Below are 26,728 nucleotides of genomic sequence, written 5' to 3' on the forward strand. Positions count from 1 at the left end.
ATGATTTAAGCCTTTTTTTTTTTTTTTAAGGGGAAATTTCTGTAAAATAACACAATTGTGCTCTTTGCGCCGTTTCCCGTCTTCCTCCCTCATTTTTATCCTTTTTCTAGGCAAGCTCTTTTCCTACACATCACAGCATCCCCTCATCCTTACCTCCCCCGTATATCCTCTCGCCACAACACCCCACACCCCTCATCTCTTTCTCTCTCTCTCTCTCTCTCTTTCTCATGAATGTCACCTCTACTGATGGTGGCTGCCGAAATCCACACACACACATACTCTTGCAAAGCGCTCGCTGACTTTGAATGGGAGGGGGAAGAGAGGAGGAGGAGGAGGAGGCGAGGGTGGGGAGGGGGGGATCTGTGAGGGCTGTGGGAAAGGAGCGTGCCATCCGGAGGCAGAAGAGGAGTCTCTTGTCTGTCTGTGTCCATGTCTCCGCTTTGTTCTGACAAAGACCCCCAGCGTCCCGCCTGCTGCTGCTCTCCCACCTCTGGATTTAAGTCGGCCGGAATACCACCGGGACCATCCGCTCATCATTCCGTGCTGCCACGTTCGGATGGGAGGCAAAGTTGGACCTCTGTGGACTGTACGATGGGTGACAAACACTTTGGCTTTTCTTGCGCTTTTCAGAGTTTCCTAGCATCCAGGATGACTTCACTTTTCTTCAGTCGAAGAGTTTTTATATGTGACACAAATTGAGCGCCTTCTCTTTTGCTTTTGTCTGTTTAAAAGTAGGTTAGCTATTTGGGAATATAACATTTTGAACTTGGCTTGTGAGGCACCTCTTGATGTGAAAGATGAGTGGGGAAGAAGGTTAGAAACATGTCTCCGTCTCCCTCCCCACCCACCTTTCAGAAGTCAGTTCTAACCTTGTTCTAAAAATGTGACTGTAGCACATTTTTGTGCTCTTCGATACGTTTATGTTTTTATTATTTTTGTCCTTGACTGGACTCTTTACGGTGGACTACATCTGATTTTACAGATCTTCCCTCTCCAAGGGAACTGTCAAGTTAAACTCTGTGCTGTTAACCCACTTAGTTGCCCAATCTCCCCTTTGGGGGTTTCCTTCAAACATCTGTCCTACTCTAGTTTTCTTGAGGAAAGCAAAAAGACAAATCAGCAAAGGGAGCACAGGGAAAGAAGACACCCCCCTCCCAAAGGTGTGAGGGGGGCAGAAGATGGCAGCTCTCGCCAGCTCTCTCATCAGACAGAAACGGGCAGTAAAGGACGACCAAGCCAACCGACCGGTCGCCAACAAGCGCAAGCCCTGTCCCAAGAGCAACAAGTCCTTGTGCCAGAAGCAGATTCTGGTGTTGATATCCAAGGTTCGACTATGCGGGGGTCGGAAAGGTCGTAACGAGAAAAGACCAGGTGAGTTACTCATGTTTTTTCCTCGTCTTTCTTGCTAATTGCTTTTTAAATTTGGAGATAAGAGTTTTTAAAGTTGCTTTAAAAAACAAACAAAAACGTAGTTAATATATTTGCCTGTTGTGGTTATCGTGGTTTTACTAGTTTAAAAAGAGCTCTTATGCATACAGTGATAATCTCCAGCCAATCAAAAGCCATTGCGCCATTAAAATCCCCATAACTCATTTGTGTTGCTACAACAACCACAACAGACTTATCCATGTGACATAAAATTATAAAATGATATTGTGTGTCAGTCATTTCTCTTAGTATAAGCACGCCGCTTCCCTTTTAGACAAACTCAGAAATCCGTGGCTTTCAGGAAAAAAAAAAAAACAACTGTCTGTTTACATAATCATACCAGATGTTTGGCTGGCATTGCGGTGCCAACAGAGGCGGGGTAGGGTGGGGTGGCGGCGGAGAGGCGGGGAGGGGATATGTGGACATGAATCAAATGCCTCTAAGCTCTACACACAGTTACTGCATTATCATTATGCTTCCATGAAAACGTAAACATTTCCTGGGATGTCCCGTTCCCTGTGTTAGCTGCCGGGGTTACGTGAGGTGCATTAGCTTTTTAAGGGTGCAGATATACTGAGAGATCCTTGGAGAGGATTTAGATTCCCAACTGCGTGTGGGATAAAGGATGAAAAAGGGTTCAGCACAATACGCTGCAGCTATGGCTCACATGTCTATTTTCTGTCTATGTAAATAGCATCTGAAGTTTATTTTTGAAAGAAAAGACTCAAGAGAAGACTCTGGGGCTGCATATATCCTATCATGTAATATTGAACCTCATCATATGCAGGATTAACGATTCAGTACCGAAGTTTGGCAAGTTCTCTTTAAAAAAAAGTTCAAAAATGTGTCATGAATTAATTTAGTAGTCTACATTTCAGGAAGTTTTATTGCCTTTGCTTTTAAATATGTATTTATAAATACTAAATGGGTAATGGACAAAGCCAATAAAAGACAATTCCATGTTGAACTGACAGACGATGCTGCTGCCACTCATCCTTTCCTCGTCTGTCATCTTCACTTGAGCTGACGTGCATACGTGACGACCCTCAGACCCTCGGCTTGTGGGTTCAGCTTTGAAAAGTGTAAAACGCGCATCAGGCAAGCGATACTGGTGCCAAAGTTGGAAAATAGAATGTTAAATTTAATTTAGTACACAGCCCTGTTTTGTAAAAACCAAGGGATCTTTGACAGAATGTCTTTCCACAATCTCTTCAGATCAACCTGGGTTTGTTTCATCAACTCTCTTTTCTACAGGTCATCCACATGTTCGTCTGCCTGATTGACTTTGGGAACTCTGATTGTTAGGAAACATTAAATACTTATTATTTCACTGATGATCAGTTATTTTGGCCTTTTTTTGTTGGATCAATCAATCAGGTTCATTTGTATATAAACAAAGCAGCTCAAAGTGCTTTACATAATGAAAACACATCATGTCATCAACAGCTGACGACAAGTAACAGACATTGCATTTTGTCAAGTGCCATCGGCAAACTCATCAGTACACATCAGATATATTGATGGATAACAAACAGTTTCAGTTTATAGGTAGAGTCCACCAAAGAGTCCACTTTGCCACGCACTCAGAAATACGTCTCCAAGGCTGTTTACGGATCCTTAGCATTGGACGTGAGATGTTTAACTGTGTGACATTGTCTTTTTTTTTTATTAGTTTTTTAAAATTATTTTTACTAAGAGTGCCATTTAGAGCACGACACCTGGTTAAAGAAAGAAAGCTTGAAACTTTACACACGGTAAAGTAAAAACAGATTAAGGGATATTTCGTCGCTACACAAGCATCTTCTTAGAGTGAAAATATGGTAATGTATTCTCTTACGCAGCAAACAACTTACAGGGTCTTACATTTTAAGTAGCAGAGTTTAACCTGTCATATTAGTGTCCCGTCAGAAATGTGCTCTCCTGATGTTTAAAAGAAGAAGAAGAAGAAAACAAATCTCCCACATATTTACTACTACCATAAAGCAAGAGGCTTCCACAACTATAAGGGCAGCCATAAAACCTGCAGAAAATCTGTGACGGAACGAGATCAGTGACAAAGCACAATGCCGGCCTTATTTTAGATGCTTCTGTCCTCCTCGTCAACCTCCACCAGAGTTTCCGGTGCGATCTCCGTACTTTGAAGAAGGGCCCTTTGAAGGGGGTGGCCCTTTCGCCATCAGCGATCTGCAGTGTTGCCCTCTTTTACGATCAATTCAGCTCATTAATGTGTCGCGATTTATCAACAACCCACCTCTTGGTTTGCTCAAGGCTGACTCTAGCTCGAAGGGGGGAGGGGTGGGCGTCTCGGACTGTAATGTTTGCGCCGCCGCCGCTTTGTTTTGACACGGTTTATTTACACGGAAATGTCTGCGGTGACTGCTGAAACGCCTCGCAGTGTCAAAACCTCAAAAGGGCAACAAAAACTGCGAGCTGAGTCATTACAAACCAGAGCACGCAAACATTGTGCTAACCTAGACATCTTGCAGCTGTTTGGCATGGAGAGGTGCAGTAGTATGTCGTAGGAGTAAGCATCCGAGGGGCCAGTCGAGTGTTGGAACACAAACGTAGGCCCCGGCGGGCGGACAGCGGACCGGGTTACAAGGAGACATCCAGCACAGGATAGGATTAAGCTGACCCCAAGAGATCAGGCCGGCAAACTCGCTTACTCAACAACACCTGATCAGACAATGCAGTGTTATGTAGCTTCCCATCAGAACTTTACTGACTGTGGCAGGGGTCAGAGATACAGAATGGGTGCAGCGGGGGGGAGACACAAATCTCTGTGGGGTAAATATGAGACTAAAGAGAAAAGCAGTGATTTTCTGATTTTTAGAGGAATCCTCGTCCAAAGAATGTACAGGTGGCTTTCAAGGCACATGATGAGGCAAATAAAGAGCTCAGCAAAATCAATCTAAAGTGAAAATACTCTCTGACCTTTTTTCACATTCGGTCATTTCTTACATATGTATGTTTTATGGTGACATTTTACAGTAAACTAAGCCAAAATAGTTCATAACATTAAAGTGGTAGTGTAATAAAACGTGGTTTTTGATGAAAATTTGAATAACGTGTTGAGCATTTTTATCCATCCCACTGGAAATACTTTATAGAACAACCGTTTGCTGCCGTTACGCCAGTAGTAAGTAGCTTACCTTATTTATTTATTTATTTTTTTAACCTTTTTTCTTCTTCACAAAAGTGCAGCGTGAACATGGAGGTTCAAGAGCCACAGCTTGTTCTGAGAACTTGGGAATGAGACCAAATTAGCTCCAAAAGCTGAAACTGTTTATGCATGTTCAAACAACCAAATAAAACACTACTTTACATAAATAAAAAAAAGTCTAAAATCATTTGCTTAGATTATGCTCTTGTAGACAAAGACAATTTTTCTAAGGCAGTTTTTTATTTAAGTCTAAAAACTGAAAGCATTGTGTAATTTTCATTCCACGTTACAATAATGTACGTCTTGGTGTTTTCATTTCTTGTGAAGTCCCAAGGAAATGCATGACATTGCATTGTACAAAGCACTATGAGTGCATTATGATGGTTTTTGTGGTAACAATTCACATTATTATTTGACTTTAGCGCAAACTGATGGAATATTAACAAGTGCAAAGAGCTTTAATATTTCTCTCATTTACCTGTTTGCAAGTTATCACATTTCTTTAGCCTCAATGAAGCTGAACTGCCTCTTTGCAACCAGTGTTCATCAGATTTGAAGAAGTATTTATCATCGAGACAAATAAAAGATTAGCACTTGATTACTGTTGAACTCGTGCCACCAGCTTCTTAGGATTTTTCAGCTTTAAACAACCCTTAGCTCACCATGGGGATCCAAACTGTCAGGAAACAGATGTTGTGGCTGCAGCTGTTTGTGGCGAAAAGCAGATGATGTAGCTTATCTCCAAAAATGTTTGCCTGAGATACACCGATCAGATTAAATTCCCACTGAAACCTAAAGTTAATTTAATCCTTCGGTGTTCTGTTACATAAAAAAAATAAAAAATAAAAAAACACATAAGCGATGATCAGAATTCTCCTTGTGGTTTAAAAAAAAAATTTGCACAACTGTTTTATCTACGGTTTTCTCACGTGGGAGCAAACTGGAAACGTGAGTTCGATTACTGGAGGTTTTTTTTTTTAATCTAAATAATCCCCGTCGACTAAAATACATCCCAGTCGAAGCAATAAGGGGCATGTGAGATGTGCATAAAATGAGTACCGTGTTGTTTTGTTATCCTCCCGAAGGTCCTACCTTAACCTCCCACACATACCCGCTAAATGAGATATGTGGATTCTTTCATTAAGGCTGACAAAGTTAGATTAAATTTACCTCCAACCTGAGGAAGAGGGAGGATAGAGAACCTCTGGTGGGGTAATGATGAGAGGATAAAGGCACAGTAAGTGTTTAGGTGAAAATATATATGAAAAAATACACTTGGAAGTTACGAGAACATCAGTAATTACTTTGATTGAAAAGTTTGAAAAGGGCATTTTTTCCAATTGGAATTAAAAAGGTAAAGAGAAACATTTATTTCCAGATCCTTGTACTTGATTTTTAAATTAGTGTCCGCTAATAAGTCTGGGCAGAGAGACCATTTCTGACCAAGTTAATCAATCTAAAGGAGGTGCAACAAGATTTTATGTCACAAGGTCACGTGACATCCTTGTGTTGTTTAGTACATTATGGTACTAAAACACCACAATGATTCTAGGCAATCTTAAGCTTCAGCAAGCATCACCCATTTGGTCTTAGCATGTGACTTCAACCAGTGAATGAATGAATGTACTTTATTAATCGCAGAGGGAAATTCACAAATCCTTAAAATAATTTGTATGGTAGCATTTATAAAGAAGGGAAGCCACTTTAAGTATTTAGGTGAAAAATACATATATATAAAAAAAATACATTTGGACTTTAGGACGTTACCAAATATCAAAATAAACAGTGACAGAGTGACTGTCAGAACTCAACGACTGGCTAACCATTAGCTGCTAATGTTGCTATGTTCTTTGAATTATTTATTTTTTTTAATCCAGAATAAATTATATGGCTATTTCATGACTTTCAGTGGCCTTCATCATCTCCTTCAAAAGATAAACTGACCAATTTCTTAAAAGAAATTTCCTAAAAGCAGAGCAAGTTCAACCGAAGCCTCTGTAACGCTTTGAGAAACAGCAGAAACAGCTCAACGGGAACCAATTGGATTTTAGCACGGCGCTGGTTTCAAATTGTTCTGCAGCGATAAGCATCTGACCAACTTAAGACAACGATAAGGTACGCTTTTACGGACATCCCTTAAATTATTTTGCTGGTGTTGGGGTGTGGATATAATATAAAAAAATTTAAAAATGCCGTAATACCTGTACCACACCAGCAGGTGGTAATAATGTCAACATCATTGACGGCCAAATTTAAGCTGATCATTCAAATATTTGTGCAGTTTGCTGCACAAAGTTTCAGAAATCTCTTTGGAAGTGTTTTTTGTAAATCCTGTTTTTTCTCACTAAGATCTCTGTGGACGGACAAAAGTTACAAATGTAGCAAAAAAAAAAAAATATCAGTCTTGCTAATTACAATTGTTAGCGTGGAAAGGCTGAAGCTTGGTTGAGATTTGTATCATGCAACAGTATTCTAATCCTAAATACAAATCTTAAGCAGTGTGAAATAAATTTAAGACAAAATAAATAAATAAACAAAGGAAATAAAAAACATTGGACCCAGCCAAAGCAGCTTAATGGCGCTACATTCTGAACTTCGAAGCCCCATTCACTCCAACATGGACAATTTGAATATTTAAACTGTAAATGTTGATGACAGTTCAATACACGTGGATTGTATGTTTATGGAAGGAATAACAATCAGACAAATATATAACACAGTGTTCGGCTGAGAAACATCTGGAGGATCCAGAATAACATATTAGAGGATTTGTTTTTGTTTTATACCCAAAGTCATTTAGACAAAGCACAGTTTAAACAAAAATCAATAAATCTAAATTTAAAACAATGTGGGCTCTAGATGCTAAACATGATTAATGTCTGTAATCCTATAACTTGAAGCAAAGATCAAAATACCACGGTTGATAGAAAAAGCTGCGCTGAACAAAAAAAAACAGTCAACTACTCTCCAGGTTGCTGCTTTTAATTGATTTAACTTATTCTGTGTTTCTCCTCCAGTGACAAGTTGCCTCTACCTGTTGTCAATGAAGGTTTTCATACTTTTCTTTTGACCGAGTGACTAAATCGAAGCAAATACAAGTCCTTCTGAGTCCTTTGTGGTTTGTTTGCGCGTTGAGTTCGCTGCTGTGATCGTCACACTTTTTGACAGAGGTTCGAAGCCCTTAGCACCGCTGATGATGCTCCTATTTGTTTGTTCTGCATGCATTAAAGGGCCTATTTGTGTCCTTGCTGGAGGCTCCGTGGAACAAAGGGATATGCGAGGGTAGCGGCGTGGCGGACAGGTTCTTGTGCTTGTGTGATATGCAGTTCATGTGGGAAAAAAAAAAAAAAAAAAGAGGGAAAAAGATTTCAAAGCAAATGCATAAAGACTGCGCAATGATTTTTAAAGATGCACCAGTCACAAGCTCAGTTTATGTAAAGCTCTGACGTGCTGGTGCGGTTTTCAACTGAATCCAATTACTGCCAAAGAGCTATTAAATTATTAAAAATACAACATTGTTTATGTTAGGCTAGAAGCGTGTGTGAGGGAACGGAAACAGGAAAAGATGGTGCAATTCTTTTCTAAAAAAAATTAAAATTGATATTTGAATGTGGATTTAGAATCGTACATTATTGTCAGCTAACACAGTTAGTGTAGTTACTAGCATAACTAAAGTATTGATGCCCATGTGTATATTTTAGCAAATGTTGATGCTGATATTACCTGTGAGCTTTACAAAAGACAATCATTTCCAAATCCACCAAGTTCAATGATTGAGAGAGGTTCAAAACTCAACAGGATTAAAGAGAGAAACTTTCCTTTAGCATTTAGCCTTCCTGTTATCTGCTAAACATCTCTCTCTCTCTCTCTCTCTCTCTCTCTCTCTTTCTCTCTCTCACTCTATCAATGAACCACAGACTCTTTCCTCCAAAAGTGTTTCAGCACAGAGTAATGTCAGCCTGACCAGCTAACACTCATCGTGGTCCTGAAAAAAAAAATAAAAAATCGGAGTTCTTAACTGGTTGGACATCCAGTTACTGCAAATCAAGCAGAAAATTAGTCCGATTTCTGCCGCCAACAAATTTTCCTCCTCGCATCTCTAAAAAAAAATTTCCACCAAGTTTAATTTAAAAGTCTGCTGCAGCGCCCGTCGGAGCATATTGCTAGCCGTCACCGATATGGTCTTGTCACAATGCTAATGAAGCGCATATGTGATTATTGAATGTGTGTCAGGGAATCAGTGCGAGTCCTATTTGCTCCCGTCTGTGTTTGACATGCTCTTGTCAGCAGCATTAATAAGCTGCAGTAGCTCCGGCCCAAGTTTGAGAACAGCTCAGACCGTCACGTTAAATCATTCAGGAGGCCTTGAATTCATATTAGGAGGTCATTGTTGAAGCTGCTACCCGATCCGTCCGTATTCTTTTTTTAACCTCGCCGCGTCCCATTGGCTCTCTTCTTCTTCTTCTTCTTCTTCTTCTTCTTCTTCTTCTTCTTCTTCTTCTTCTTCTTCTTCTTCTTCTTCTTCTTCTTCTTCTTCTTCCTGCATCATCCTTCTGCACTTCCTTTAAAGCTTGTCACGCTGCGTGTCTTTATAGCACTCTGGCACTCCATCATTGGCCTTTACCCTTCCTCCTCCCGGCCCTTCCCTCTTTTATTGCTGGACAAACACGGAGCTTTCCTCAAAGATGTTTGCAAGCTTCGCTCCATCTCCTCATAAGGTTGATAATTAACGGCAGCACAGAAGAGCTTGTGGCCCAGTTTAGAAAAGAGAGAGAGAAAAAACAGAGAGAGAAAAATCAGATCCTCATTTTATTTGGCACAGAATCAAACATGACACGAGAGACACACTCCTTTTCATGCAGCATGCAGGACAAACGAACATATGTGCACACGTGCACCCGATCAAGCCGAAAGAGAGGCAACCGTGAGAGCACAAAGGGAGAGTCGGGGGAGTCCTGGCTGCATGAATCGAGGAAAACCCCTGTTGTTTGGTTCGGTCAAAGTGAGAGAAGAAGAAATGCCCTTGGATGCTCAGTCATGCAGCCTCCACCCCCCCCTCCTCCACTGGTAATTACCTCCACCTTTTACCAGGAGGAGCTCAGTTACAGAAAGATCCGCCGCGAAAAAGAAAACAAACGGAAAAAAAAAAGAAAACGGTGCTCGAATCAAGTAAGATGTATACCTTAGCGAAACAACAACCCCAACACTGAGCCAGCAGCAAAGACTGCTGCTTATTTTTTTACCGGCACAATTGCATTGCAGAGAAGGGGTCTGAGTGTCCTTGATGGCAGCCGTGAGCCACGCGGCGATTAGATCGGGTTCTTATGTGCTCTGACCTCATTTAAGCAGAGACACACATAATTGCTGTGTGAAAGGGTCGCACCGGGAGGCGAGGCACCGTCCCCCCCCCCAAACCCCGGGTGATTTTCGAGATGATCGTTCATGCCAAATGTAAAGTGGATGAGGGGGGCATCCCTTTGTGAACCGTGTTGGAGTTTTTTTTTTTTTTTTTGCAGGGATAAGAGGCACTCACAATTTAATAAACAAAACACACTCGTAAATATGATCTCCTGCGGTGTTTATCTGAACCTAATTCCTTCTGTGTTAATGTCAGTTGGAAATGAAATGACATTAATGATAACATGTTCCCCCTTGCTGATTTTTATTAGTTGTTAATATCAGCGATACCTTGAGCGAATCCCTAAACCTAGTAACAGGTGTTTACGGTTAACTAGCGATGCGTTTTGTTCTTTCTCTGTTCTCACTCAGATTTAAATCTTGATATTAACTAGGCCGCTTTGAGATCTTCATTTTTTTTCTGCTTTGATGTTTCAAGGACATGCGTGTGTACTCGGATCATTGTTCTGCTGTTTTGCCAATGTGTACTTGAGTTTAAGACCACAAACTGATGACCAGGCATGATACTTAAATTCCTTTCATTACAAGTCAAGTCCTGAAAAAGCAAAGCAGCTCTAGACCGTCACATGACCTCGCTTGACTGTCATTTTGATCATTGTTTTTCGAAATCCGTCCATTTGTTTTCTCTAGCGGTCTTTGAATGAGAGGCGGCGCGCCTTTGAAAATCATTGAGATGACTTTTGGTCAAATGTGAGACGGGCCTTTGTGTTTAGCTGAAGTTTTGGCCTATTTGACCAATTTTTGCTTTCTTCTTTTTATGTTATGACTATTACCCCTGTAAAGATTTAAATTATTTAGTTTTGTGTCGTTCAGGAATAAGATTCCCCACCTTTCCGTGTTTTCTCCATTTGTACTCAATGGCTCTTAGCATGATTTGTTGGAATCTCAAAGCCCTGGAAATAGCTTAGCAAACCTTTTCACAACAATAAATGGTAAAGACTTTGTTTCTCATTTGTTGTTGAGCTTCTTTGGGTTGGATGCTGTTGCTTTTAGAGCTGTTTTTTGCCTACTTCAAGTTGTTGGATAGGTTCTATTGAAGTGATTATTTTCATTCAGAAACTCAAATCATGTGAGGTTAATAAGAGGTGATTCTTGATTTCACTAGGGGAGCATTATTTCTTTTATTTTGGGTCAAGATGGGTTTTTTAAGCTGTTTTCCCTCTATTCATAAACTCATAACAGAAAACTACATCTATATTTATTTTAGTTATTTTCCACCTATATTATTAAAGTTTATTTTGCTGAAATGAAACATTAAAGCATGGCAAAAAAGTAAAACAGAATAAATTTGCACAGGGAAATTTCTTCCTCAAGTCTTAGCACTGAGGCTAGTTAAGCATTGTAGTATATCTCTACAAGACATAAGGACAAATATCAATATTATTGTCATATCATGTGAAGTGGTACTTCCTACACCGCTTTTGGGAATCGCATCACTTTCTGCACGACACCCCGCGCATTTCTGCATGTAAGCTGCAAATCCCATTTTCCCTCGTGTGGGAAGAGGTCACTTGGATGCGAGCCGCTGATGAGTCAACATGTTGTCAGAAGCGGCGACAACACCTGCGTGCAAATGCACATAAACAGACGTTGAGCTCTTTGACCCACTCTCCGCTGACCTGGATCAGTGAATGTTTTCTGTCACTCAAGCCCACACACACACACACACACGCACACACACGCACACACACACATGTGTGTCCCTGAAGTGATTTACCTATCCGGAGGTAGATAAAGTGGACACACATTGTGTATCTGGCAAACGTGTGTTTTCCTAAAAAAATAAATAAATAAACAATAGAGGTTGTGTGTTTATGATGGGAATGACAACCAGATGAAAATATGTAACCTGGGGCTCAGTTGGGTAGCATCTGGAAGCTCCAGGATAACATATTTTTAGCAGTAACTAAACCTTACTTCATGCTCGCCAAGTAGTTTCATTGCACTAAAACAAGTAGAAAAGCATGCAAGTGTTTCATAAAAAAAAACATTATAACTACAACCACTAGCAGATAGCTAAAATTTGAGAAAGCATACCCTTTTGCCCCTGTTTAAAAGTGCTTATAACTGCCTATTTTGGTAATTCAAACATCAAATGTACCAGAATATACATTAATGTACACAGCGGGTAGCATCTTAGCTCTTGCACAGCTTTGCAAACTCCATCGAGTAGTGTGTCAAGTTGCATCGCGCATAAATATATGAGGTTCCCAACTACAATTTCCTTTCAAATATGTTAGAACAAATGCTGGATCATTTTTAACGCTTAAATTGCTTGAAGCTGGGATGGAAAATTAATTCACATGCTGCTAAAGCTTAAAGAAATACAAGTAAGAAATCAAATTTATACATATAAGCAACAAAAAAATTTCCAATGACTTTAAGTATTATATATTAATATCCCCAATGACTTCACAATCTTAGTTATCACATTAAATTGGCAATGCTGATGCAAGAGTGTGCAAGTAGGTCTGTTCCATCGTAAGTAAATGAGAAAGAGTCGGGCAACTTAAACAAAAAACAAAAAACTAGGAGTTAGTAATTGTGGGTACACCTAGTTCTGTTTAGATGATTACTGGAGGTTTGAATTAAAACAACAGAAATGTTTGATACTCCATTTGGCTCTTGAAACGTCAAACATTCTCCACCTTGACAGCAGCCGTTTTCAAACAAAACCAAAGCCACCGTGCGGGTCCTTCACGTAATCATCTCCATCACCAGCTCTGCTTCCTCTCTCAGAGCAAACTCCAAAAACCAGGCCTCATGATGCAAAACCACGGCTTTTTGCTCATGCAAACAACTCTGTGTGTCTGCTAATCCAGGCAGAGTTAGACTGCTGTCAGAGTGTGTCACTATCTGACAATTTGCTCCTTAAATGCGCATGATGAGGAAAACAAGTCGACTTGCTGAATAATTTGCGTTCTCTCTGCTGGGGTTTGGTCACAAACCATCGAGTTTGGAACGTTCTGCTTCGAGATTAACTCGGGCNAGACTTATCCATGTGACATAAAATTATAAAATGATATTGTGTGTCAGTCATTTCTCTTAGTATAAGCACGCCGCTTCCCTTTTAGACAAACTCAGAAATCCGTGGCTTTCAGGAAAAAAAAAAAAACAACTGTCTGTTTACATAATCATACCAGATGTTTGGCTGGCATTGCGGTGCCAACAGAGGCGGGGTAGGGTGGGGTGGCGGCGGAGAGGCGGGGAGGGGATATGTGGACATGAATCAAATGCCTCTAAGCTCTACACACAGTTACTGCATTATCATTATGCTTCCATGAAAACGTAAACATTTCCTGGGATGTCCCGTTCCCTGTGTTAGCTGCCGGGGTTACGTGAGGTGCATTAGCTTTTTAAGGGTGCAGATATACTGAGAGATCCTTGGAGAGGATTTAGATTCCCAACTGCGTGTGGGATAAAGGATGAAAAAGGGTTCAGCACAATACGCTGCAGCTATGGCTCACATGTCTATTTTCTGTCTACGTAAATAGCATCTGAAGTTTATTTTTGAAAGAAAAGACTCAAGAGAAGACTCTGGGGCTGCATATATCCTATCATGTAATATTGAACCTCATCATATGCAGGATTAACGATTCAGTACCGAAGTTTGGCAAGTTCTCTTTAAAAAAAAGTTCAAAAATGTGTCATGAATTAATTTAGTAGTCTACATTTCAGGAAGTTTTATTGCCTTTGCTTTTAAATATGTATTTATAAATACTAAATGGGTAATGGACAAAGCCAATAAAAGACAATTCCATGTTGAACTGACAGACGATGCTGCTGCCACTCATCCTTTCCTCGTCTGTCATCTTCACTTGAGCTGACGTGAATACGTGACGACCCTCAGACCCTCGGCTTGTGGGTTCAGCTTTGAAAAGTGTAAAACGCGCATCAGGCAAGCGATACTGGTGCCAAAGTTGGAAAATAAAATGTTTAATTTAGTACACAGCCCTGTTTTGTAAAAACCAAGGGATCTTTGACAGAATGTCTTTCCACAATCTCTTCAGATCAACCTGGGTTTGTTTCCTCAACTCTCTTTTCTACAGGTCATCCACATGTTCGTCTGCCTGATTGACTTTGGGAACTCTGATTGTTAGGAAACATTAAATACTTATTATTTCACTGATGATCAGTTATTTTGGCCTTTTTTTGTTGGATCAATCAATCAGGTTCATTTGTATATAAACAAAGCAGCTCAAAGTGCTTTACATAATGAAAACACATCATGTCATCAACAGCTGACGACAAGTAACAGACATTGCATTTTGTCAAGTGCCATCGGCAAACTCATCAGTACACATCAGATATATTGATGGATAACAAACAGTTTCAGTTTATAGGTAGAGTCCACCAAAGAGTCCACTTTGCCACGCACTCAGAAATACGTCTCCAAGGCTGTTTACGGATCCTTAGCATTGGACGTGAGATGTTTAACTGTGTGACATTGTCTTTTTTTTTTATTAGTTTTTTAAAATTATTTTTACTAAGAGTGCCATTTAGAGCACGACACCTGGTTAAAGAAAGAAAGCTTGAAACTTTACACACGGTAAAGTAAAAACAGATTAAGGGATATTTCGTCGCTACACAAGCATCTTCGTAGAGTGAAATTATGGTAATGTATTCTCTTACGCAGCAAACAACTTACAGGGTCTTACATTTTAAGTAGCAGAGTTTAACCTGTCATATTAGTGTCCCGTCAGAAATGTGCTCTCCTGATGTTTAAAAGAAGAAGAAGAAGAAGAAAACAAATCTCCCACATATTTACTACTACCATAAAGCAAGAGGCTTCCACAACTATAAGGGCAGCCATAAAACCTGCAGAAAATCTGTGACGGAACGAGATCAGTGACAAAGCACAATGCCGGCCTTATTTTAGATGCTTCTGTTCTCCTCGTCAGCCTCCACCAGAGTTTCCGGTGCGATCTCCGTACTTTGAAGAAGGGCCCTTTGAAGGGGGTGGCCCTTTCGCCATCAGCGATCTGCAGTGTTGCCCTCTTTTGTGATCAATTCAGCTCATTAATGTGTCGCGATTTATCAACAACCCACCTCTTGGTTTGCTCAAGGCTGACTCTAGCTCGAAGGGGGGAGGGGTGGGCGTCTCGGACTGTAATGTTTGCGCCGCCGCCGCTTTGTTTTGACACGGTTTATTTACACGGAAATGTCTGCGGTGACTGCTGAAACGCCTCGCAGTGTCAAAACCTCAAAAGGGCAACAAAAACTGCGAGCTGAGTCATTACAAACCAGAGCACGCAAACATTGTGCTAACCTAGACATCTTGCAGCTGTTTGGCATGGAGAGGTGCAGTAGTATGTCGTAGGAGTAAGCATCCGAGGGGCCAGTCGAGTGTTGGAACACAAACGTAGGCCCCGGCGGGCGGACAGCGGACCGGGTTACAAGGAGACATCCAGCACAGGATAGGATTAAGCTGACCCCAAGAGATCAGGCCGGCAAACTCGCTTACTCAACAACACCTGATCAGACAATGCAGTGTTATGTAGCTTCCCATCAGAACTTTACTGACTGTGGCAGGGGTCAGAGATACAGAATGGGTGCAGCGGGGGGGAGACACAAATCTCTGTGGGGTAAATATGAGACTAAAGAGAAAAGCAGTGATTTTCTGATTTTTAGAGGAATCCTCGTCCAAAGAATGTACAGGTGGCTTTCAAGGCACATGATGAGGCAAATAAAGAGCTCAGCAAAATCACTCTGAAGTGAAAATACTCTCTGACCTTTTTTCACATTCGGTCATTTCTTACATATGTATGTTTTATGGTGACATTTTACAGTAAACTAAGCCAAAATAGTTCATAACATTAAAGTGGTAGTGTAATAAAACGTGGTTTTTGATGAAAATTTGAATAACGTGTTGAGCATTTTTATCCATCCCACTGGAAATACTTTATAGAACAACCGTTTGCTGCCGTTACGCCAGTAGTAAGTAGCTTACCTTATTTATTTATTTATTTTTTTAACCTTTTTTCTTCTTCACAAAAGTGCAGCGTGAACATGGAGGTTCAAGAGCCACAGCTTGTTCTGAGAACTTGGGAATGAGACCAAATTAGCTCCAAAAGCTGAAACTGTTTATGCATGTTCAAACAACCAAATAAAACACTACTTTACATAAATAAAAAAAAGTCTAAAATCATTTGCTTAGATTATGCTCTTGTAGACAAAGACAATTTTTCTAAGGCAGTTTTTTATTTAAGTCTAAAAACTGAAAGCATTGTGTAATTTTCATTCCACGTTACAATAATGTACGTCTTGGTGTTTTCATTTCTTGTGAAGTCCCAAGGAAATGCATGACATTGCATTGTACAAAGCACTATGAGTGCATTATGATGGTTTTTGTGGTAACAATTCACATTATTATTTGACTTTAGCGCAAACTGATGGAATATTAACAAGTGCAAAGAGCTTTAATATTTCTCTCATTTACCTGTTTGCAAGTTATCACATTTCTTTAGCCTCAATGAAGCTGAACTGCCTCTTTGCAACCAGTGTTCATCAGATTTGAAGAAGTATTTATCATCGAGACAAATAAAAGATTAGCACTTGATTACTGTTGAACTCGTGCCACCAGCTTCTTAGGATTTTTCAGCTTTAAACAACCCTTAGCTCACCATGGGGATCCAAACTGTCAGGAAACAGATGTTGTGGCTGCAGCTGTTTGTGGCGAAAAGCAGATGATGTAGCTTATCTCCAAAAATGTTTGCCTGAGATACACCGATCAGATTAAATTCCCACTGAAACCTAAAGTTAATTTAATCCTTCGGTGTTCTGTTACATAAAAAAAATAAAAAATAAAAAAACACATAAGCGATGATCAGAATTCTCCTTGTGGTTTAAAAAAAAAATTTGCACAACTGTTTTATCTACGGTTTTCTCACGTGGGAGCAAACTGGAAACGTGAGTTCGATTACTGGAGGTTTTTTTTTTTAATCTAAATAATCCCCGTCGACTAAAATACATCCCAGTCGAAGCAATAAGGGGCATGTGAGATGTGCATAAAATGAGTACCGTGTTGTTTTGTTATCCTCCCGAAGGTCCTACCTTAACCTCCCACACATACCCGCTAAATGAGATATGTGGATTCTTTCATTAAGGCTGACAAAGTTAGATTAAATTTACCTCCAACCTGAGGAAGAGGGAGGATAGAGAACCTCTGGTGGGGTAATGATGAGAGGATAAAGGCACAGTAAGTGTTTAGGTGAAAATATATATGAAAAAATACACTTGGAAGTTACGAGAACATCAGTAATTACTTTGATTGAAAAGTTTGAAAAGGGCATTTTTTCCAATTGGAATTAAAAAGGTAAAGAGAAACATTTATTTCCAGATCCTTGTACTTGATTTTTAAATTAGTGTCCGCTAATAAGTCTGGGCAGAGAGACCATTTCTGACCAAGTTAATCAATCTAAAGGAGGTGCAACAAGATTTTATGTCACAAGGTCACGTGACATCCTTGTGTTGTTTAGTACATTATGGTACTAAAACACCACAATGATTCTAGGCAATCTTAAGCTTCAGCAAGCATCACCCATTTGGTCTTAGCATGTGACTTCAACCAGTGAATGAATGAATGTACTTTATTAATCGCAGAGGGAAATTCACAAATCCTTAAAATAATTTGTATGGTAGCATTTATAAAGAAGGGAAGCCACTTTAAGTATTTAGGTGAAAAATACATATATATAAAAAAAATACATTTGGACTTTAGGACGTTACCAAATATCAAAATAAACAGTGACAGAGTGACTGTCAGAACTCAACGACTGGCTAACCATTAGCTGCTAATGTTGCTATGTTCTTTGAATTATTTATTTTTTTTAATCCAGAATAAATTATATGGCTATTTCATGACTTTCAGTGGCCTTCATCATCTCCTTCAAAAGATAAACTGACCAATTTCTTAAAAGAAATTTCCTAAAAGCAGAGCAAGTTCAACCGAAGCCTCTGTAACGCTTTGAGAAACAGCAGAAACAGCTCAACGGGAACCAATTGGATTTTAGCACGGCGCTGGTTTCAAATTGTTCTGCAGCGATAAGCATCTGACCAACTTAAGACAACGATAAGGTACGCTTTTACGGACATCCCTTAAATTATTTTGCTGGTGTTGGGGTGTGGATATAATATAAAAAAATTTAAAAATGCCGTAATACCTGTACCACACCAGCAGGTGGTAATAATGTCAACATCATTGACGGCCAAATTTAAGCTGATCATTCAAATATTTGTGCAGTTTGCTGCACAAAGTTTCAGAAATCTCTTTGGAAGTGTTTTTTGTAAATCCTGTTTTTTCTCACTAAGATCTCTGTGGACGGACAAAAGTTACAAATGTAGCAAAAAAAAAAAAATATCAGTCTTGCTAATTACAATTGTTAGCGTGGAAAGGCTGAAGCTTGGTTGAGATTTGTATCATGCAACAGTATTCTAATCCTAAATACAAATCTTAAGCAGTGTGAAATAAATTTAAGACAAAATAAATAAATAAACAAAGGAAATAAAAAACATTGGACCCAGCCAAAGCAGCTTAATGGCGCTACATTCTGAACTTCGAAGCCCCATTCACTCCAACATGGACAATTTGAATATTTAAACTGTAAATGTTGATGACAGTTCAATACACGTGGATTGTATGTTTATGGAAGGAATAACAATCAGACAAATATATAACACAGTGTTCGGCTGAGAAACATCTGGAGGATCCAGAATAACATATTAGAGGATTTGTTTTTGTTTTATACCCAAAGTCATTTAGACAAAGCACAGTTTAAACAAAAATCAATAAATCTAAATTTAAAACAATGTGGGCTCTAGATGCTAAACATGATTAATGTCTGTAATCCTATAACTTGAAGCAAAGATCAAAATACCACGGTTGATAGAAAAAGCTGCGCTGAACAAAAAAAAACAGTCAACTACTCTCCAGGTTGCTGCTTTTAATTGATTTAACTTATTCTGTGTTTCTCCTCCAGTGACAAGTTGCCTCTACCTGTTGTCAATGAAGGTTTTCATACTTTTCTTTTGACCGAGTGACTAAATCGAAGCAAATACAAGTCCTTCTGAGTCCTTTGTGGTTTGTTTGCGCGTTGAGTTCGCTGCTGTGATCGTCACACTTTTTGACAGAGGTTCGAAGCCCTTAGCACCGCTGATGATGCTCCTATTTGTTTGTTCTGCATGCATTAAAGGGCCTATTTGTGTCCTTGCTGGAGGCTCCGTGGAACAAAGGGATATGCGAGGGTAGCGGCGTGGCGGACAGGTTCTTGTGCTTGTGTGATATGCAGTTCATGTGGGAAAAAAAAAAAAAAAAAAGAGGGAAAAAGATTTCAAAGCAAATGCATAAAGACTGCGCAATGATTTTTAAAGATGCACCAGTCACAAGCTCAGTTTATGTAAAGCTCTGACGTGCTGGTGCGGTTTTCAACTGAATCCAATTACTGCCAAAGAGCTATTAAATTATTAAAAATACAACATTGTTTATGTTAGGCTAGAAGCGTGTGTGAGGGAACGGAAACAGGAAAAGATGGTGCAATTCTTTTCTAAAAAAAATTAAAATTGATATTTGAATGTGGATTTAGAATCGTACATTATTGTCAGCTAACACAGTTAGTGTAGTTACTAGCATAACTAAAGTATTGATGCCCATGTGTATATTTTAGCAAATGTTGATGCTGATATTACCTGTGAGCTTTACAAAAGACAATCATTTCCAAATCCACCAAGTTCAATGATTGAGAGAGGTTCAAAACTCAACAGGATTAAAGAGAGAAACTTTCCTTTAGCATTTAGCCTTCCTGTTATCTGCTAAACATCTCTCTCTCTCTCTCTCTCTCTCTCTCTCTCTTTCTCTCTCTCACTCTATCAATGAACCACAGACTCTTTCCTCCAAAAGTGTTTCAGCACAGAGTAATGTCAGCCTGACCAGCTAACACTCATCGTGGTCCTGAAAAAAAAAATAAAAAATCGGAGTTCTTAACTGGTTGGACATCCAGTTACTGCAAATCAAGCAGAAAATTAGTCCGATTTCTGCCGCCAACAAATTTTCCTCCTCGCATCTCTAAAAAAAAATTTCCACCAAGTTTAATTTAAAAGTCTGCTGCAGCGCCCGTCGGAGCATATTGCTAGCCGTCACCGATATGGTCTTGTCACAATGCTAATGAAGCGCATATGTGATTATTGAATGTGTGTCAGGGAATCAGTGCGAGTCCTATTTGCTCCCGTCTGTGTTTGACATGCTCTTGTCAGCAGCATTAATAAGCTGCAGTAGCTCCGGCCCAAGTTTGAGAACAGCTCAGACCGTCACGTTAAATCATTCAGGAGGCCTTGAATTCATATTAGGAGGTCATTGTTGAAGCTGCTACCCGATCCGTCCGTATTCTTTTTTTAACCTCGCCGCGTCCCATTGGCTCTCTTCTTCTTCTTCTTCTTCTTCTTCTTCTTCTTCTTCTTCTTCTTCTTCTTCTTCTTCTTCTTCTTCTTCTTCTTCTTCTTCTTCTTCCTGCATCATCCTTCTGCACTTCCTTTAAAGCTTGTCACGCTGCGTGTCTTTATAGCACTCTGGCACTCCATCATTGGCCTTTACCCTTCCTCCTCCCGGCCCTTCCCTCTTTTATTGCTGGACAAACACGGAGCTTTCCTCAAAGATGTTTGCAAGCTTCGCTCCATCTCCTCATAAGGTTGATAATTAACGGCAGCACAGAAGAGCTTGTGGCCCAGTTTAGAAAAGAGAGAGAGAAAAAACAGAGAGAGAAAAATCAGATCCTCATTTTATTTGGCACAGAATCAAACATGACACGAGAGACACACTCCTTTTCATGCAGCATGCAGGACAAACGAACATATGTGCACACGTGCACCCGATCAAGCCGAAAGAGAGGCAACCGTGAGAGCACAAAGGGAGAGTCGGGGGAGTCCTGGCTGCATGAATCGAGGAAAACCCCTGTTGTTTGGTTCGGTCAAAGTGAGAGAAGAAGAAATGCCCTTGGATGCTCAGTCATGCAGCCTCCACCCCCCCCTCCTCCACTGGTAATTACCTCCACCTTTTACCAGGAGGAGCTCAGTTACAGAAAGATCCGCCGCGAAAAAGAAAACAAACGGAAAAAAAAAAGAAAACGGTGCTCGAATCAAGTAAGATGTATACCTTAGCGAAACAACAACCCCAACACTGAGCCAGCAGCAAAGACTGCTGCTTATTTTTTTACCGGCACAATTGCATTGCAGAGAAGGGGTCTGAGTGTCCTTGATGGCAGCCGTGAGCCACGCGGCGATTAGATCGGGTTCTTATGTGCTCTGACCTCATTTAAGCAGAGACACACATAATTGCTGTGTGAAAGGGTCGCACCGGGAGGCGAGGCACCGTCCCCCCCCCCAAACCCCGGGTGATTTTCGAGATGATCGTTCATGCCAAATGTAAAGTGGATGAGGGGGGCATCCCTTTGTGAACCGTGTTGGAGTTTTTTTTTTTTTTTTTGCAGGGATAAGAGGCACTCACAATTTAATAAACAAAACACACTCGTAAATATGATCTCCTGCGGTGTTTATCTGAACCTAATTCCTTCTGTGTTAATGTCAGTTGGAAATGAAATGACATTAATGATAACATGTTCCCCCTTGCTGATTTTTATTAGTTGTTAATATCAGCGATACCTTGAGCGAATCCCTAAACCTAGTAACAGGTGTTTACGGTTAACTAGCGATGCGTTTTGTTCTTTCTCTGTTCTCACTCAGATTTAAATCTTGATATTAACTAGGCCGCTTTGAGATCTTCATTTTTTTTCTGCTTTGATGTTTCAAGGACATGCGTGTGTACTCGGATCATTGTTCTGCTGTTTTGCCAATGTGTACTTGAGTTTAAGACCACAAACTGATGACCAGGCATGATACTTAAATTCCTTTCATTACAAGTCAAGTCCTGAAAAAGCAAAGCAGCTCTAGACCGTCACATGACCTCGCTTGACTGTCATTTTGATCATTGTTTTTTGAAATCCGTCCATTAGTTTTCTCTAGCGGTCTTTGAATGAGAGGCGGCGCGCCTTTGAAAATCATTGAGATGACTTTTGGTCAAATGTGAGATGGGCCTTTGTGTTTAGCTGAAGTTTTGGCCTATTTGACCAATTTTTGCTTTCTTCTTTTTTATGTTATGACTATTATCCCTGTAAAGATTTAAATTATTTAGTTTTGTGTCGTTCAGGAATAAGATTCCCCACCTTTCCGTGTTTTCTCCATTTGTACTCAATGGCTCTTAGCATGATTTGTTGGAATCTCAAAGCCCTGGAAATAGCTTAGCAAACCTTTTCACAACAATAAATGGTAAAGACTTTGTTTCTCATTTGTTGTTGAGCTTCTTTGGGTTGGATGCTGTTGCTTTTAGAGCTGTTTTTTGCCTACTTCAAGTTGTTGGATAGGTTCTATTGAAGTGATTATTTTCATTCAGAAACTCAAATCATGTGAGGTTAATAAGAGGTGATTCTTGATTTCACTAGGGGAGCATTATTTCTTTTATTTTGGGTCAAGATGGGTTTTTTAAGCTGTTTTCCCTCTATTCATAAACTCATAACAGACAACTACATCTATATTTATTTTAGTTATTTTCCACCTATATTATTAAAGTTTATTTTGCTGAAATGAAACATTAAAGCATGGCGAAAAAGTAAAACAGAATAAATTTGCATAGGGGAATTTCTTCCTTAAGTCTTAGCACTGAGGCTAGTTAGGCATTGTAGTATATCTCTACAAGACATAAGGACAAATATCAATATTATTGTCATATCATGTGAAGTGATACTTCCTACACCGCTTTTGGGAATCGCATCACTTTCTGCACGACACCCCGCGCATTTCTGCATGTAAGCTGCAAATCCCATTTTCCCTCGTGTGGGAAGAGGTCACTTGGATGCGAGCCGCTGATGAGTCAACATGTTGTCAGAAGCGGCGACAACACCTGCGTGCAAATGCACATAAACAGACGTTGAGCTCTTTGACCCACTCTCCGCTGACCTGGATCAGTGAATGTTTTCTGTCACTCAAGCCCACACACACACACACACACGCACACACACGCACACACACACATGTGTGTCCCTGAAGTGATTTACCTATCCGGAGGTAGATAAAGTGGACACACATTGTGTATCTGGCAAACGTGTGTTTTCCTAAAAAAATAAATAAATAAACAATAGAGGTTGTGTGTTTATGATGGGAATGACAACCAGATGAAAATATGTAACCTGGGGCTCAGTTGGGTAGCATCTGGAAGCTCCAGGATAACATATTTTTAGCAGTAACTAAACCTTACTTCATGCTCGCCAAGTAGTTTCATTGCACTAAAACAAGTAGAAAAGCATGCAAGTGTTTCATAAAAAAAAACATTATAACTACAACCACTAGCAGATAGCTAAAATTTGAGAAAGCATACCCTTTTGCCCCTGTTTAAAAGTGCTTATAACTGCCTATTTTGGTAATTCAAACATCAAATGTACCAGAATATACATTAATGTACACAGCGGGTAGCATCTTAGCTCTTGCACAGCTTTGCAAACTCCATCGAGTAGTGTGTCAAGTTGCATCGCGCATAAATATATGAGGTTCCCAACTACAATTTCCTTTCAAATATGTTAGAACAAATGCTGGATCATTTTTAACGCTTAAATTGCTTGAAGCTGGGATGGAAAATTAATTCACATGCTGCTAAAGCTTAAAGAAATACAAGTAAGAAATCAAATTTATACATATAAGCAACAAAAAAATTTCCAATGACTTTAAGTATTATATATTAATATCCCCAATGACTTCACAATCTTAGTTATCACATTAAATTGGCAATGCTGATGCAAGAGTGTGCAAGTAGGTCTGTTCCATCGTAAGTAAATGAGAAAGAGTCGGGCAACTTAAACAAAAAACAAAAAACTAGGAGTTAGTAATTGTGGGTACACCTAGTTCTGTTTAGATGATTACTGGAGGTTTGAATTAAAACAACAGAAATGTTTGATACTCCATTTGGCTCTTGAAACGTCAAACATTCTCCACCTTGACAGCAGCCGTTTTCAAACAAAACCAAAGCCACCGTGCGGGTCCTTCACGTAATCATCTCCATCACCAGCTCTGCTTCCTCTCTCAGAGCAAACTCCAAAAACCAGGCCTCATGATGCAAAACCACGGCTTTTTGCTCATGCAAACAACTCTGTGTGTCTGCTAATCCAGGCAGAGTTAGACTGCTGTCAGAGTGTGTCACTATCTGACAATTTGCTCCTTAAATGCGCATGATGAGGAAAACAAGTCGACTTGCTGAATAATTTGCGTTCTCTCTGCTGGGGTTTGGTCACAAACCATCGAGTTTGGAACGTTCTGCTTCGAGATTAACTCGGGCGATTAAGTTTACATCCAGCAAGACGGAGAGCTGGATCTGACTTGAGAGGGTTTTTTTTTTTTTTTTTGGCATTTTCAAAAATGTGACGTTTTTATTTTTATTTATCTATTTTTTTCTGTGACGGAGCCACATCTGGAACTGAAAAAAAAAAAGTCTGAAAAATCAAGCATTGCAATTATGAATGTTTCTCTAGACGCTGTGAAAAATGGGTTTGGGAAGGTAGAAGAGTTAAAACCTGAACACAGCTGTGAAATATGCGACACATCTGCTGTTTAAATAAAACGTTCAAATATCAGGGGGTGGACTGCGTTAAAGAGTAACACATTAAAATAACCAATGGAAACAACTTGATTTTGAGCTTCAGGGCNGAGACCAAATAAAACAAAGTGGACTCTACTCATATTACGAGTTCTGAATGGTTTCTCTAAAATTTCAAAGAGTGTTAAAGTAAAGCATGTTAAATGCAAATACATGTTTCAGATTTTTATATAATTTCCACATATAACCGTGTCGTTATGTGACACTGAGTTTTTAATTGGCTTCCACAGACATGAACTATGTTGGGAAAGACCTGTTCGATTCAGGGAAACCCTTTTGGTTTATTACCTTTAATGAGACGTACTGAAGGCTTGATTACAAACTGTCAACTACATTTCCGACTAAAGTTGAACAGTTTATACCTGCGCACATGCAGCTGCCACTCTTAATGGCTGCACGATCTCCCTCTCTCTCTCTCTCTCTCTCTCTCTCTGGCCCCTCTGCTCCCATCTCTCCGCCCCTGATCCTCCCATTCCTCTTTCCGTCTCACTCTATCATCTCTCTCGCTCGCCTCTTCGGGGACGTGTAATGACAGGCTCGCGTGGTCTAATTGGATGATGTATTGTGTTATTAGGTGAGATGAAAAAGAACATAACTCAAAGGTTACGGATTCAAAAAAAAAAAAAAAAAGAAGTATGACTGGGGCAGCGAAAAATTAGGGACTTTTTTTTTTTTTTTTCTCGACATGCACCTTTGAAAGAGAGAGGATGGGTGGGGAGCTGCGTGAAAAACAATGAGAGTAGGTCACACTTTCACTGTTGTTTCAACCCTGGCACAGTTCCTCTGAGAAATAGTTCTGTGGATCTCATCATTTCCTCCCCTGCCACTCTTTCCTCCACCCTCCTTCTAGTCCAAGGAAGACTGGTAGATTGAGCTGTGCCCCGTAGGTATTTCTCCTGGGAGCGCGTGTGAAGGCATGGGAGGAGTTTAATTCAGAGGAAACTCCTGGATGACTCACTGCAGTGTCCTAAACCTCCGCTCCGTGTTTACACTTCCTTGTTAAAGCCGCAGTAAAGATGACTTGTCACTTCATTTGCCGGACTAAATGAAATTGCGCGGAGCCGTGTCAGGGGTCCTGAAGGATTCTTGCAGATGATGTTTGTGTCTTCTTGCTGCAGAGCTGGAAGCTCTTTACCCTTCAGAAGCAAACTCCCTGTGTTTCATGTACTTTTTGGTCCTGGAAATAAGAAAATCTTTGTCGTGTTACTTCAGCAGCTATAGGCCAAGTTAAATCCAGTTTCTGGGTGTGTGTGTGGGGGACACACACCTGCATTATCCCATCACTATTTGAATTTGCAAAGAGCAGCAGTTTTGGGCAGCCGTCTTGGACTTTCCATTCCCTAAATCTCCAGCGGTTCTCGGAGGATGTTCTGATGTATTTTGGGTTATTATTATTATTATTTAACGTAGTCTAGCACATTTAGCTGACTTTTTTTTTTTTAATAGATGCTTTCACATTTTCCAGAAAAAAAAAAAAGTTGATACAGGGTGAGCTGGCTAGATCATGTAGCAGGAAAGCATTTCCCAAAACTTGACACTTCCATGTTTCTCCAAACGTCCAGGAAGCGTTCTCATGGAAACATCCTTCTAGCCTGTGACAATTTAGAGAGTTTTCTCCTCAAAGTTAACCTTATCTTACCTTTTTTTTTTTCCACCCCCGATTGTAAAGGCAAACACTTTCACAACAGAGTATCTCCTGTGACAACATCCTGGGGTGTTTGGGGACTTCATTTAGCATCTTTGGGTCTGCTTTCAGGATAAACGGTCTTGAACAGCCTTGTATGTTGTCAGATGTTTTGAATGTCCTCTGCTGTGGGGGCTGTTCTCCAGACAGCAGGACAGCTGTTTTCTGAGTCTCTTACGAAATGCATAAGCTACCTTTTTTTTTTGAAGGCCTGAGGCAGCTCTTTTGATGTCAGTCAGGATCACGCCAAACTGAATTTCAAACCGAGGTTCAAACCTTTGAGATTGCTGAGTAATGAGTCTCATGTCTGTTTTGTGATGTAATATTCTAGAAACAGCAGTTTTTATTA

At 40.0% G+C, this 26,728-nt stretch overlaps 1 protein-coding gene across 3 annotated transcripts in view; it reads left to right on the forward strand.

Annotated features, from left to right (window-relative positions):
• Window positions 1-359: 359 nt before the first annotated feature.
• The window catches only part of fgf11b (fibroblast growth factor 11b), a 47,454-nt gene continuing 21,085 nt past the window's right edge, over window positions 360-26,728 (forward strand). For all 3 annotated transcript variants that reach the window (XR_001661376.1, XR_001661377.1, XM_007545901.2), the window contains exon 1: window positions 360-1,371. Coding sequence is in view for 1 of the 3 variants with exons in the window: in XM_007545901.2 (XP_007545963.1) it covers window positions 1,179-1,371 (193 nt within the window). In the remaining 2 variants the exon portion in view is untranslated. The remainder of the gene's footprint in view (window positions 1,372-26,728) is intronic.

This window comes from Poecilia formosa, unplaced genomic scaffold (assembly GCF_000485575.1).
Source record: "Poecilia formosa unplaced genomic scaffold, Poecilia_formosa-5.1.2 Scaffold14, whole genome shotgun sequence".
In the NCBI taxonomy this organism is placed as follows: domain Eukaryota; kingdom Metazoa; phylum Chordata; class Actinopteri; order Cyprinodontiformes; family Poeciliidae; genus Poecilia; species Poecilia formosa.